At 39.6% G+C, this 12956-nt stretch overlaps 1 protein-coding gene across 5 annotated transcripts; it reads left to right on the top strand.

Annotated features, from left to right (window-relative positions):
• Positions 1 to 1997: 1997 nt before the first annotated feature.
• gata6 (GATA binding protein 6) lies at positions 1998 to 11479 on the top strand. Of its 5 annotated transcripts, none has more exons than XM_021589140.3 (7): positions 1998 to 2266; positions 3128 to 4090; positions 5369 to 5535; positions 6213 to 6338; positions 6628 to 6715; positions 6835 to 6923; positions 8665 to 11479. In XM_021589140.3, the coding sequence occupies exons 2-7, from the start codon at positions 3184 to 3186 to the stop codon at positions 8833 to 8835; spliced, it is 1548 nt and encodes a 515-aa protein (XP_021444815.2). In that variant the 5' UTR covers positions 1998 to 2266; positions 3128 to 3183; the 3' UTR covers positions 8836 to 11479. The 5 variants fall into 5 exon arrangements, with proteins under 5 accessions (XP_021444815.2, XP_090081521.1, XP_021444816.2 ...); XM_021589141.3 differs by having other exon boundaries at positions 2102 to 2262; XM_021589142.3 differs by having other exon boundaries at positions 2235 to 2839.
• Positions 11480 to 12956: the final 1477 nt, after the last annotated feature.

Here is a 12956-nt window from a genome sequence, read left to right as displayed (position 1 = left end):
TTATTAAGATACGAATGAAGATACGGCAACTTGAAAATCAATAAAGAAATTAATCACAAAATAATAGCATTTTATTATCATTACTAGTACTACCACTACTATTATTTTCAAATATATATTATTATATTGTTATTATTATTATTATTATTATGAATAATTATAACATTCATATTATAAGCTAGTCGAGGTAATTCGAATGTAGGCCCATCTAGGCCTAATAATGCCATTACATTATAATAAACCTTAAATTATTCCACAGCGACAGTAAATTATTATTTTTTATTATTTTTCCAAATGATATAGACTATTTATTGTTGATTTCAAACAGTCTTCTCCCGGTCTGCCCCTGCCTGAGCCTGTCCGTCCCTGGATAGTGTGAAGATAGAGGCTGAGACTGAGTGGCGTCCTGACACTTTGCGGGTGGGGATTCGTCACAGGTAGGCTAACTATCTGAGAGACACACTTCATGGCATCACAGCGAAAACACCTCATTCGTTAAGTCGCATTGGAACAGACAGTAAAATGATGTATTCTCGCACCTCCCTGATAAATGTCTGCCTCGGCCCCCCAATGTCCAGCCTGCTTACTCCATGTTCCACCGTGCATTTGATTAGCTATGTTCTGACTTTTTCGCTTTGCTCTCAACGATTTATCAAAATAGCCTAGGTGATAGCTGTTAGTGCTATCTCTTTTACGCACGAGGACACGTCCAATTCATGGCGCGTTAAACCAATAGTCATAGTTCTGATACCTATTTTAGAAGTATGCAGTTGCTTACACCTCTCAGAGAACGTTTCTAAAATGCTGCCTAGGTTTACCCTTTGCAAAGCAACGAAAAGTGAAAGGAATGCAAAGACCAAATTAAAAGAAGAATGGCCATTGTTTGAACCCATTTTACAAGAGGAGTCAAACAGAGGATAGAGCATTTTGCAATGGCTCGTGTCTATCCTCTCTCTTTCAGTGCAACGAAATGGTGACATATAATTTACCCTGAAACGCGTATCGCCTAACAGTGTTATCCAGACAAAATGTAAATAGAAAGAAATACCAGTTGAATTCTTCCCAGGTCGACTAACGACGGGACTATTTGTTAACGTCTGGAAGGAGTGCTGAAGACTAGTAGTAAATGAATGGTTTAATTGACAACTCGTCACTTTTGATAATTTCACTGAGCCAATGTATATTCCAACTGAAGTAATCATCGCCAGTTCAATGTAAATCCTCTCTGCAACAACAGATACGTGCTGAGAGTTTGTGCTTCCGAGGCTGACCCCATTTAATCAATTTAAGGGCTCACTTAAATAAACTAACTGTGAATGGTCTTCCCTAACATAACGCCGAAATTGAGAATAAACAAATAAATAAACAAAAATAGGCGATTTTAAAACAGCTGTTCTCAGCGAGGTTTGTATTTTAGGGCCTTTTACTTTCTAATTATAATGATTTTATCATTCAATGTTAGTTATTTTAAGTATGGTGCAATTGATAGGCTATTATATATTTCACTTTGTAAATTGAAAAGTTTTTCAATTGAATATTGTTTTTTTAAACTCTATATTCGATGCCAACAGTTTTGTCGATAGTTCTGTAACATCTTACATTATTACAATGTATTGCTTGCCAGAACTTGTAAACACATTCTGAAGAATGTTAGCATAGGGACTACTTAATTTGTCTAATGTCTATAATGATAGGCCTACTATAATTTGTGAGCCTCTGATAGGTTAATGTTCATCATGATAGTCGTGGTTTGTACACCTAACTAATTTGTACGCAATATCCGTTTAAACCAGGCTTGATGTCAATTATGAAAAATCCCCCTTTTTGCTCTAAATAAACTCAGGTAATATCATATTTCTTTGAATATCTTAACTATTATGTGAGTAAACCAATGTGCGATGCCAAAACATGCTTTTCTCTGTATATGTATTTTCTCTGATATATGAATTTCGATTTTATTTCAACAACAAAAAGTCAATAGCCTACCGTGAAACGTTAAATTGATTGCATGTACAGTTTGGGTCATTTTAGACATGATCAAGTCTCAAAGGCTAGCACCCTCAACCAGTTGATATGTTTGTTAAACTGAAATCCAATCAGAGAACGCCCTCAGATTCCAACTGCAGCCTCGAGAAGCGCCTCCTCTCTAAAAACCTCGTCAAGCGCGCAGTAGGCTAACGCTTTCATTCCTATCTTCCCAGAGACCAGCTACGACCCAGACACTATAGGAAACTTCAACGAGCGACCGATGGCACAGAACGAGTAGGTGTGTGGTGAATAATCCTTCCTCTCCTCTTTTGTCTTCTATGTTTCAGTCCAGTCTTGGTAAAACATCTGGTTTCAGTGATCGTGCTCCTGGGTGCCAGTTGCGCAGAACCTAAATCATTTGGGGTATTGGTTTGTCACAATTACCCTGCCTCTTGGGTCTTATCTGTTATGCTTCTTATCAAGCGGTTATCACTTTGCTCCAAAGATATATTGCATTTTGTTCCTATCTGTAACGGTGTGTGGTTTTTTTGTAATTATGAAGAGGCTATCTCGAGAGGGGAGGACAAGGTTTTGACACGGATGGATTCAACTCCTCCGGTCAGAGCGCGCGGTGTGCTTACATTTCTAATGGATTAATACCTTAGGTGGTATTGCCAAACACGTCGTAACTATTAGTCTATAACCATCATATAGTTTTAATAGTGAGGATCGAGTATTGTGTGCTAAGTAACCTAGCCTTTCGCCTATCATTTTGTGTCATGTACTCAAAATTACGCGAATACGTTTCAAAATGAAACCAAGCCCCACATCAAGGGCTATGTTGGGTTTGTATTACGCAGTTTCCCAGAGGGTAAGCTATGGAATTGATATGATATTGTTATCATTGGGGATTACATGTTTCTTGCAAATTAATAGTATCGCTTGAAAGGTCATTCAAATGTAACTCTTTGGGCCAAATCTTTGGGAAGAATATTTGAGATTGTAATACGATTTTGATTACCTCATCTCATATATCCTTTATGATACCAGAAATAGTTACTTGACGCCCAAGGACCTGTTTTAAGTTAACAATTCACAATATGATATACCCTTTTAGCCTACTTGATCTTGATAATAACATATTATCTTTCATTCCCAGGGCAGACAACACCCTCACGATTTTCTAGCCCTACGGTGTATGGAAAGTGATCCTGGATGGACCTGGGCGAAAACAGCTGGTCCATGGTCAAGCAAGAAGTGTCCAGCAGCCCAGGGTCACCGGCTGAACAGAGCTACTTACACGGCGGTCAGGACAGGAGGGACAGTCACGGCCACGCGCACGACTCGGAGGGACTCAGGTCACCGCCGACAACCGATCAACTTGACTTAGTGGGACACCGGCGCGACGAGGGGCCAGGTAGACCATCTCTACACTCCTACGTTCACTTCGGACACGGACACCATAACAACAACACTGCCCTGCCCACCACAGAGGACATCGCGCTGTTCACGGATTTAGACCAGGGCAACAAACTAATCATCTCTAGTGGAGCGCACCCGCACCACAAGGGGGGCCTTATCGTCGACCCCAGCGACATGTATCAAACACTAGCCATCGCGGCGGCCCACCAGAGCCAGGCGGGGTACGACTCGCCCTCTGGGGGCTATATGCACTCCAACCCCAACTCTCCAGTGTATGTACCGAGCTCCCGGGTGGGACCCATGATATCCAGCCTCCCTTATTTGCAAGCCAGCGGGTCGGCACAGCCTAGTCATGCGATCACAAGCCATTCAGTCTGGTCGCAGTCTACTCCGGAGAGTCCCTCCTACAGCACCGGGAGTCCTCATACCTCCAACCGTTTCCATTACCCTCCAAGCCCGCCAATGAACAACGTAGCGTCCAGGGATAACGGCTACAGTAACCCGCTGAATGTGGGCAGTCGAGACCAGTACGGTCTCCCGCGGCCCCTCGGTGGATCCTACGCCAGTCCCTACTCCCCGTATGTTGGACCGCAGCTAACCCAGTTGTCCTCGCCTTGGCCTGGAGGACCATTCGATAACACCATGTTGCACACTTTGCAAAGCAGAGGTGCGCCCTTGACGATTCGAGGACCCAATGGAGGTAGGCTTACTATTCTCAGAAGTGTCGAAGAAAGCTGATTAATGATGTGGACTTCCATTATGTGAGAACTTTAGTTCTCCATCTATCGAATAGCGGTTTAACGCATAGGCAACAAGGGAATGGGTGAAACAATGTGATGATAACTTACGATTACAAGTGTTTAGGTCTAATGGGCCCCAATAAATTCTAATTCAATTTGGTTAAGGAAATTATCGGAGCTAAAATACATGTTTTATAGTAATGGTAAGACATGGTAAATATGTTCAATTTTAGAATAGCAAGTTAATTAGGCTATATTTTTTTATTTATTTAACTAGGTAAGTCAGTTGAGAACAAATTCGTATTTACAATGACTGCCTACACCGGCCAAACCCGGATGACGCTAGGCCAATTGTGCGCCGCCCTATGGGACTCACAATGAAGGCCGGTTGTGATACAGCCTGGATTCAAACCACGGTGTCTGTCTGTAGTGTCGCCTCTTATACTGAAATGCAGTGCCTTAGACCGCTGCGCCACTCGGGAGCCCTACACTCTTAGAAAAAAAGGTTCTGGATAGAATCAAAAAGGGTTCTATACTTGCTTCATATATGGCAACCCCAAAGGTTGGTAGAATCCCAATTTTGGTTCAGTGAAAAACCCCTGGGGTTCTGATGGGGTTCTGATCAAAGAACCCTACAAAATGGTTCTATATAGAACCTTTAGGGGTGCCATAAATGAAGCAAGCAATATAACACTTTTTGGTTCTACCCGAAACCTTTTTTCTAAGAGTGAAGGCTATATATTAGTTACATGGGCTATTATCAATGCATTTGTTGCGTGAATTAAAGTTTAGGCCTATCCCTGATATCAAATGTTTTATAACGACTTCTAAACCTATCGTATTTTGATATTTGTATTGGTGTAACTCAAATAAATGCATTGTTGATTACACCCTCTGACTGCACATATAAAACTAGTATGGAAACATTATGAGTTTCTTAAAGTAACGTAATGCATTAGACATAGATAAAATAGCTAAAGTACAGTCAAAAGTGCAATCTCCTTGTGTATTGAATGTATAATCTTAATTTGCTATCACATATGCCTAGAATATACCTAATTTTGAAAATAATGGTGAATAATACTTTTTTTTTTACTTAAAAATGTACAATGTACAATAACATATTTCAAGGCAGGTGCTCAATTAAGCCTAAGAAAAATAATGGCTCTTTTAATGCCCAAGCACCTCTCTGAAGTGTCATGTAAGTGATTGGTGTATTGCCTATCTGTTTCCCGCAGATATTCTCGACGACCTGGGAGAGAGCAGGGAATGCGTCAACTGCGGCTCCATCTCAACGCCGCTCTGGAGACGGGATGGCACGGGCCACTTTCTCTGCAACGCCTGCGGCCTGTACAGCAAAATGAATGGACTCAGTCGGCCATTAATTAAACCACAGAAGCGGATGGTAAGCTGAACACGCCCAGGGGACTACTTAACCACTCAATTTCGTGTCTATTTATTTAAAGCAATGGCTTAAGGTTATCACCTCAGATCTCTATACTCCTTATAGTGATTTTTTTGGGGACAAAAAAATCGCTTAAACGGTAGACCATTTTATTGCACCCTCAATTTAGCCAGCGTTCATATATTAACAAGGTCATTCTGGCTGTCATATCGGTAATTTAGTCAGGGTCAACAAGTGTACAGAGGCTACGTGACGGGGGAAAAAAAACTTTTCAGACACACATTCTCCTGGCGCCATTACGCAGTTATTACGCACACTAACAAACGACTGATGCCCTTTTTCCACGAACTCCCTGACAATGAAATTCATGGTAATAAGCTGAACGCAACTGCCAGTTAAATGGATGACATGAATATGACCAATATTATTGTTCGGAAATTAGTGCAGATAACAGAAAGAGAGTCATAAGTCATAAGAGAGGAGAATCCATGCCCTTCATATCCAATGATGAATTAAAGTGCTTGGACCACAGCCAAAGATTCCATTAGTCAGGTAGCCGCGGGCTCAGACATCTCTCCATTTCACGTTTACAGCACGCGCTCACCTTTGCTTAATCGTAGCTTCATATCTTTATGTTCCAGTGTGTTTATCGTTGTTTATATATTGCCTTTTCCCAGTCATCATCCCGGCGAATCGGCCTCTCCTGCGCCAACTGTCAGACGAGCACAACCACCTTGTGGCGCAGAAACGCAGAAGGAGAACCGGTCTGCAACGCATGTGGGCTCTACACAAAATTACATGGAGTAAGACACAATCTTTACATTATGTCACAAGTTACCCCTTTTTATTAACTTCATGTTCGACAAATGCAGAGAATATTGTAACTGACACGTGCCTAATTGCCGTGCGTAATTGTTTTAATGACTATGGAGAACAATATTAAACGGGATCAGTGCATTCAGTGTGTCTAATAAATTATAATTATTAATAATAATAAAGTTTATATTTAAAGGACAATGTACATGTTTTCATACATTGACAAAACGTGTAATCAAAAAACATGACAGACTAATGTAGTCGTTATTTTTGCAGGTACCTCGGCCGCTCGCCATGAAGAAAGAGGGAATTCAGACGAGGAAAAGAAAACCTAAAACTTTGAACAAAACTAAGGGATCCTCTGGTAAGCAGATCCCTCGCTCTCTCTCTCTCTCTCTCTCTCTCTCTCTGTTGTATAATTGAAATGCTTCAATTGTATGGTTCTCTTTATATATATATACTTTTTAAATCATTTTACCACAGGAAATAGTAATTCAGTCGCCATGACTCCGACGTCGACGTCTTCTTCCAACTCTGAAGACTGCTCGAAGAACAGCTCTCCCAACACGCAGGTGCCAGGGTTAATACGAACGATCCATATTTTGATATAGCGTATTCAAAAAGAAAACGAATATTCAGGTGCGGGATAGGCCGCGTGTGTTATAAAAACGGACTCAAGGTCGTTTGCTATTGAGATTCGACTGTTGTCCCCTCCTCGGATATGTCTTGTGTAACAAATTATGCACGGCTGAATTCTTCCAACACATTTCAGTTAGCGTCAAATATAAGTCCACGGTTTTGGTAGGATAGACCCACTTTTACTTAAAAAAAAAATATATATATATATATATATATATCGTTTTATTTATTGCACTAATTGGTATTCTTTTGAATGAATACTGTTGACAAATGTAGGAGCAGGCAGGCTAATAATACACTTTCATCTTATATGTTCGTGATAGCAATAATATTGGCCTGATAATACTGGATTCAAAAGTATTGAGTCATACGGTATGTGGGATGTAGCCTACTGTATCTGGTGTCTTCAGGGGTATTTAAAGGCTGTCTGTAATGGGTTCTGGGAAGTGGTCTGCATTTCTCAGAGATGATGCTCTTCGGAATTTTGTCCTAAAACATAGTCTCCGATTTGTTCCAAATGAAACAATATTACAGGGCTATTTAAAGTACATTTTATTCATGACATTTGTCTGTTCCTATCATTTGATAAATGGGCCGGTTTGCTATAATAATGTGGAGATTCACTGCAGATAGGCCTATACACTGAGTGTACAAAACATTATGAACACCTGTTCTTTGCATGACAGACTCACCAGGCGAAAGCTGATGTGTCACTTGTTCTCTAAAGAATGATTTTTAAGCCTTGAGACAACTGAGACATGGGTTGTGTATGTGTGCCATTCAGAGGGTAAATGGGCAAGACAAAAGATTTAAGTGCCTTTGAATGGGGTATGGTAGTAGGTGCCGGGCGCGCCAGTTTGGTTCACGAACTGCAACTTTGCTTGTTTTTCCCCACGCAACAGTTTCCCGTGTGTATCAAGAGTGATCCACGACTCATTGAGACTGCTCTGAGGGCAAAACTCAAGATCAGGAAGGTGTTCTTAATGTTTTGTACACTCAGTGTATATCCATTTTAGCAGTTACAAATGAAGATTTATCATTGATAGGCTTCTGGAAGCACTGGCTGTGACTATAGAAAACCAATGGAGAATAGTAGGGTTGTTCCACCGATTCCGTGCCTTTTAAGAAATGTAATTTGGCCCAAAAAAGTTTGAATTCGCCTTATTTTCACATTCTGTCATTAAGAGCACATTTTCAACTTCATACAAAAATACATTTTCCCGTCTCAAGATTTTATATAAAAACATACTATGGTGAGTGCCTATTAAGTGGCAAATAAAGTAACAGGGTTGACATAACATGGTTGACGATTTCATCTTAAATCAGCCTTAAATCCCCTTGTGACAGGAGGAATGGAAGCTTGTTGTGTGCAACAGGGAGCAGCAATTGATTTCAAGCTTTAAAAAAGTAAACAAAATGTGCTAAAACATTTCTAGCTTGTCTATCTATGGTTAAGAAGGTGGATGTGTTATGCTCCAACCGATCAGTTTTCGACCACAAAACACCAGAAAATTGCCAAAAATAGTCAAACCAGCTCACCAGGCTTTTAAAATTCAATATTGGTTCACAATTTCTAGTAAAAATATCAAAGGGATGCAAAAAGGCACTTATTTTATGGAAAGACCCAGTAATTTCTTTTGAATCTGTGACTAACATTTCTCTGTCCTGTTCCAGGTCCAGTCCTCTGTCCTGAGTGGACCAGCGGATGGCTCAGGCTCTGATGGCTCTGCCGTCGTGAAGTACCCAGGCCAGGATAGTCTCTACACCAGCGTGGGCCTCACCCAGTCTCCAGACATAGCCGGCTCCGTCAGGGGAGAGTCCTGGTGCCCCATGGCTCTTGCCTGAGTCACGAGCTGGGGATGGAACCCACCACACTATCCTCTCTCTCTCTCTCTGGATGTCCTGCTGTTGTGTGGTGGAAATATTCTGTGCCTTGATGGTTCTGGGTCTGTTTCCTACTTCCCAGCTAACAACAGTTGGACAGAGACAGCCCCCCCCTCCCTCCACGCTCATGCAAGTTTGAAACGTCTGTGGAATATTTGGGATTGATTTCCAGAATTATATGAGAAAACCTTAGTGCCTTAACAGCAAGGGAAATATGTGAGAGGAGGCCTGTTGATGCATTCTTGACACTGCAGTTCGGATGTGTTCCGGACCGACCTGCTGTTCTCTCTCTCTCTCTCTCTCTCTCTCTCTCTCTCTCTCTCTCTCTCTCTCTCTCTCTCCTCTCCTCTCCTCTCCTCTCCTCTCCTCTCCTCTCCTCTCCTCTCTCCTCTCGCTCTCTCGCTCAGCTATGGAGGTGGATAAAATGTCTGAAATGAAGAAACCTGTACATAATTTTATGGATTCCCCCACTCAAGACAAAGGTGGTTAATTGGATATTAGTGCTTAAGAAAAGCGCAACCATGCATACAGAGGACATTTTGATTATCATTTTTTTGCAACTGGAATCAAGCTATCAAGTTACCAAGGCAACCTTCCTGAATCAAGAGAAAGTATTTATTAATCTTCCATTGTTGAAAATATGACTATGATTGTTAAATAAAGATATGGACATAGAGTAGAACTGAAACAACAAAAAAATCTTATATCTTCGTTTTTTAATATACTTTTGTATTTCCTTCTCTCTTGTTGAGTTAGTAGTTGTTAACAGTGATCGTAAATCTGCAAGTTTTTCCACTGATAGCTCTTACTGTATCTGACTGAAACTCTTGGTTTTAAACAGGGTATCAAAGACTGCGACATCCTATGTTGGTCAGTTTTTGTTTTGAATGATTAACTCAATTCGCAAATAATTAAATCCTACAGATTAAATTAAAATGCTGTTCACTTTATGGTACTATTTTTTAAAGAAATTGGTAGAAGTGGGTTTTTTTTAGGCGAGGATATAAAAGAGAGAACATGTCCGCAAAATCTTTGACACGTGTACAACAGCTAAGTACTGTTTGAATGAATGGCACCCACAATTGTTTTATAGATGCATATTTTTGTTACAATACAAAACTGCAAAAGAAGACTGCTGCAATATTATCTGGCTGCAACAAAGACTACCTAACTACATGTATACATGCATTTGATGTTTATATAACATTTGACAAAAATGAAATGAAAAGGCTAAATAAGGTCAACATAAAATACTGTAATGTTGCTATATGGACAAACATATGCGGAATTGATCAATTGCCCCTAATACGTTTTTGGTTGATAAAAGAGTAATAATGGCTGTTCCTACAACCAACTGTAGACTGTCATAAAACAAAATTAGTCAATGAGTAAAATGTTACACATTTACACACGGTGATGAAACTGTAGCTTCAATTGAGAATAATCTTAAACGTGTGATTTATGCCAAGAATTATGTTTCAGTGACGTGAAAATATTCATATGTAGGTAGAAAACAACCTTTCACTGGTTTCAAGACATAATGACCTTATATGACAAATCACTGTTGATTTTGGTTTGACTCAACACGCAACAAAAAGTGGAATACAAACGCGCCCTTGTATTTTTACTCAAAATATGTCAAAAGCTCTACAGTACATATTCCTGACTTTCAACTTTTGAAGTGGAAATACGACTTTCCCATTCAATACACAGATCATACTCTATGTCTCCCTCTCCTCCAGCAGGGGTGTGAATGGCGCCTCGCTCAGCAGAACTCTCGGTGGATCCATTTTAGGGCCAGACAAATTCCTCTCGTTCTCTGGGGAATGTCAATTTTCGGTGGAATGAATCTGAAGGTCATTGTGAAACTGCCGTTTTAAAATGCATTTCAGTTTCACCATCAGGGTCGTTCAGCTGAAACAGGGCCTGGTAATAGTTTTTTTTCTGGACTTATTTATTTTTTTGAAATATCATGTTTATTAATAACATTGTTTTCCCTATTTTTTTTGTTTGGATATTTGTATTTCTTTGGTTGGTTGTTTTTATCATTGATACAGTTTTAAATGATATTATTTCAATATTTGAAATAAATTGTTCTGTTGATATGTGAATTTTGGAATAATTGCCCATCTTAGAATATTTTAAGGAAATCTACACGTTGTTGGTGTGTCGTTGTATCTCAGTGTTTTTGTGGTATGTGCCAGAGTTTGCAGCAAGAGTTTTAGCTCCATCTAGCCAATTGCTATGAAGGTACATATAACCATTTTGAAATTGTGATATTAAATAACCCCTTATATTTGAATAATATTTAGACATTTGTTGTTATATTGGCATTAAATAAATTGGCAGTGGTATTCCTCACTTAAATTCTTCCACCTCATGATTCAGGAAGGTTCGTGCTTCATGCTGGAATAATAAACCAAACGTTATCAAAACGTTTATTAAAACTGTGTATTACAGTTTGTACATGTTTAAGATGGTACCTTCAAGGGAAATATGTTATGAGAAGCTGCAATGGATCTCCGAGGGTTTTGAATTTCCAGACAGTGTTGGTCTAGTTGTTTTCTCATTCTGTATTAAAATGAGCCTTTCCTCTTACACACAACAACAATTGCTTCTTTACGCCATGATATGCAATCACTACAATGGTTTTATCAGTGTTTTCAATGTGTGTTAAATCAAGTGTATTGTGCCTGTCACAGTGTGAAATATATTTAAGTGAATATAGCTTGTAAATTATACCATAGGTAGACACGGACATTTTAGAGATGGTTAGATTTATGCCTGAGCTTTAGGTTATCTGGCTGCAATTTTGACATATTGATGTTGGAGAGTTTATTGAGTGTCAGCGTAGCTATGTTCAAAATTGCACTGCACAGCAACCAGATACATCATTTAGAGATAAAAGTTATTTAAATGTTGTTTCACTTTTATTATAAGAAAATGGCAATTGTTTTGTACTACCTGTCCCCTTGCATGACACTAGTTTTGAGCAGACCAGTGTAGGAAAAACGTTATTATAATCCATTATTTTGATAATGTCACCAGTTCAATATTTTCAACAACTTTATTTTTCATTTTTTGATCTTTTGTATTTTATTCCTCTATAGCACATGCCCAAGGAGTTGGCAAGTGTCTGCAGGCTTAATTTCCCTCCAGTCTTTGCCTGAGGGGTTGCAGTTATGCATCATCCATATTAAAAGGTACAAAGCAGCTTGAATTGATCTCAATATCAAATCATTTCTGGGTAACAATTGAATACTCTAGTATGATTGTTTTTTAAATTTAAATTTTCAACAAGAAACAAACTTATAAAAGAGCAATTTCTCAAGGAAATGTTTTACTAGGACTGTGGTGTGGTAGTCTGAGTGGGAGTTGTCGTCCTTATTGGTCTTTTAACTAATTGGCAGGCCAAAACTCCCTCCGACCAAAACAGGCTGATATTTCCGGCTGTCATTTCAGCCGGTCTCATCAAACAGCTCTTATCATCCTTTTCACAATTTCACAGTATTATTCCAACCTCGCAGCGTGGAAATATATATATAAAACACAGGTAAATCACGTTTTTGATTGCAATGGGCCTTTAACAGAAATGACTTCACACAAGCTTTAAATAGGCTCTGCTGCAACCGAGACAAATGACAAACTTTCCTTTAGATACGTAAATCAAACGTAGTGTGAAACCTGAAATAAGAACAAATATTTATAGGTCTATGAATTTATGAAGTGGTCCTAGGCTAGTAATGTCTTCTTACACTTTGCAGCTGTCTCCATGGATCAACTTTTTTTGGTTCCAGGTAGAAGTATTTAGGGTTCGATGTGGAAAGGGTTCTACAAGGAACCCAAAAGGGTTCTACCTAGAAGCAGAAGGGTTCTACTTGGAACCAAAAGGGGTTATTCAAAGGGTTCTCCTATGGGGACAGCCGAAGAACCCTTTTAGGTTAGAGTTAGCACCTTTTTTCCTAAGAGGATTCAGAACACGTTACATCACTGAGGCCCTCCTCCCATGTGTTACTCTGAATTCATGTGCTTAAGCTTGAGGGTCATGCGCATGACAACAGTCACTCTATGTTATTTCACCA

Source organism: Oncorhynchus mykiss, chromosome 28 (assembly GCF_057628025.1).
Source record: "Oncorhynchus mykiss isolate SJ-2025 chromosome 28, ASM5762802v1, whole genome shotgun sequence".
Lineage (NCBI taxonomy): Eukaryota > Metazoa > Chordata > Actinopteri > Salmoniformes > Salmonidae > Oncorhynchus > Oncorhynchus mykiss.
Note: the sequence above shows the minus strand (reverse complement) of the source record. Positions and strands in the feature narration are given on the sequence as shown.

What these genes read in the sequence shown, in the direction of transcription:
- gata6 (XM_021589140.3), top strand. Translation starts at nt 3,184, where the DNA reads ATGGACCTGGGCGAAAACAGCTGGTCCATGGTCAAGCAAGAAGTGTCC. An exon ending in GATTCGAGGACCCAATGGAG is followed by an intron (nt 4,091 to 5,368) that starts GTAGGCTTACTA and finishes TGTTTCCCGCAG; the next exon opens with ATATTCTCGACGACCTGGGA. An exon ending in TTAAACCACAGAAGCGGATG is followed by an intron (nt 5,536 to 6,212) that starts GTAAGCTGAACA and finishes GCCTTTTCCCAG; the next exon opens with TCATCATCCCGGCGAATCGG.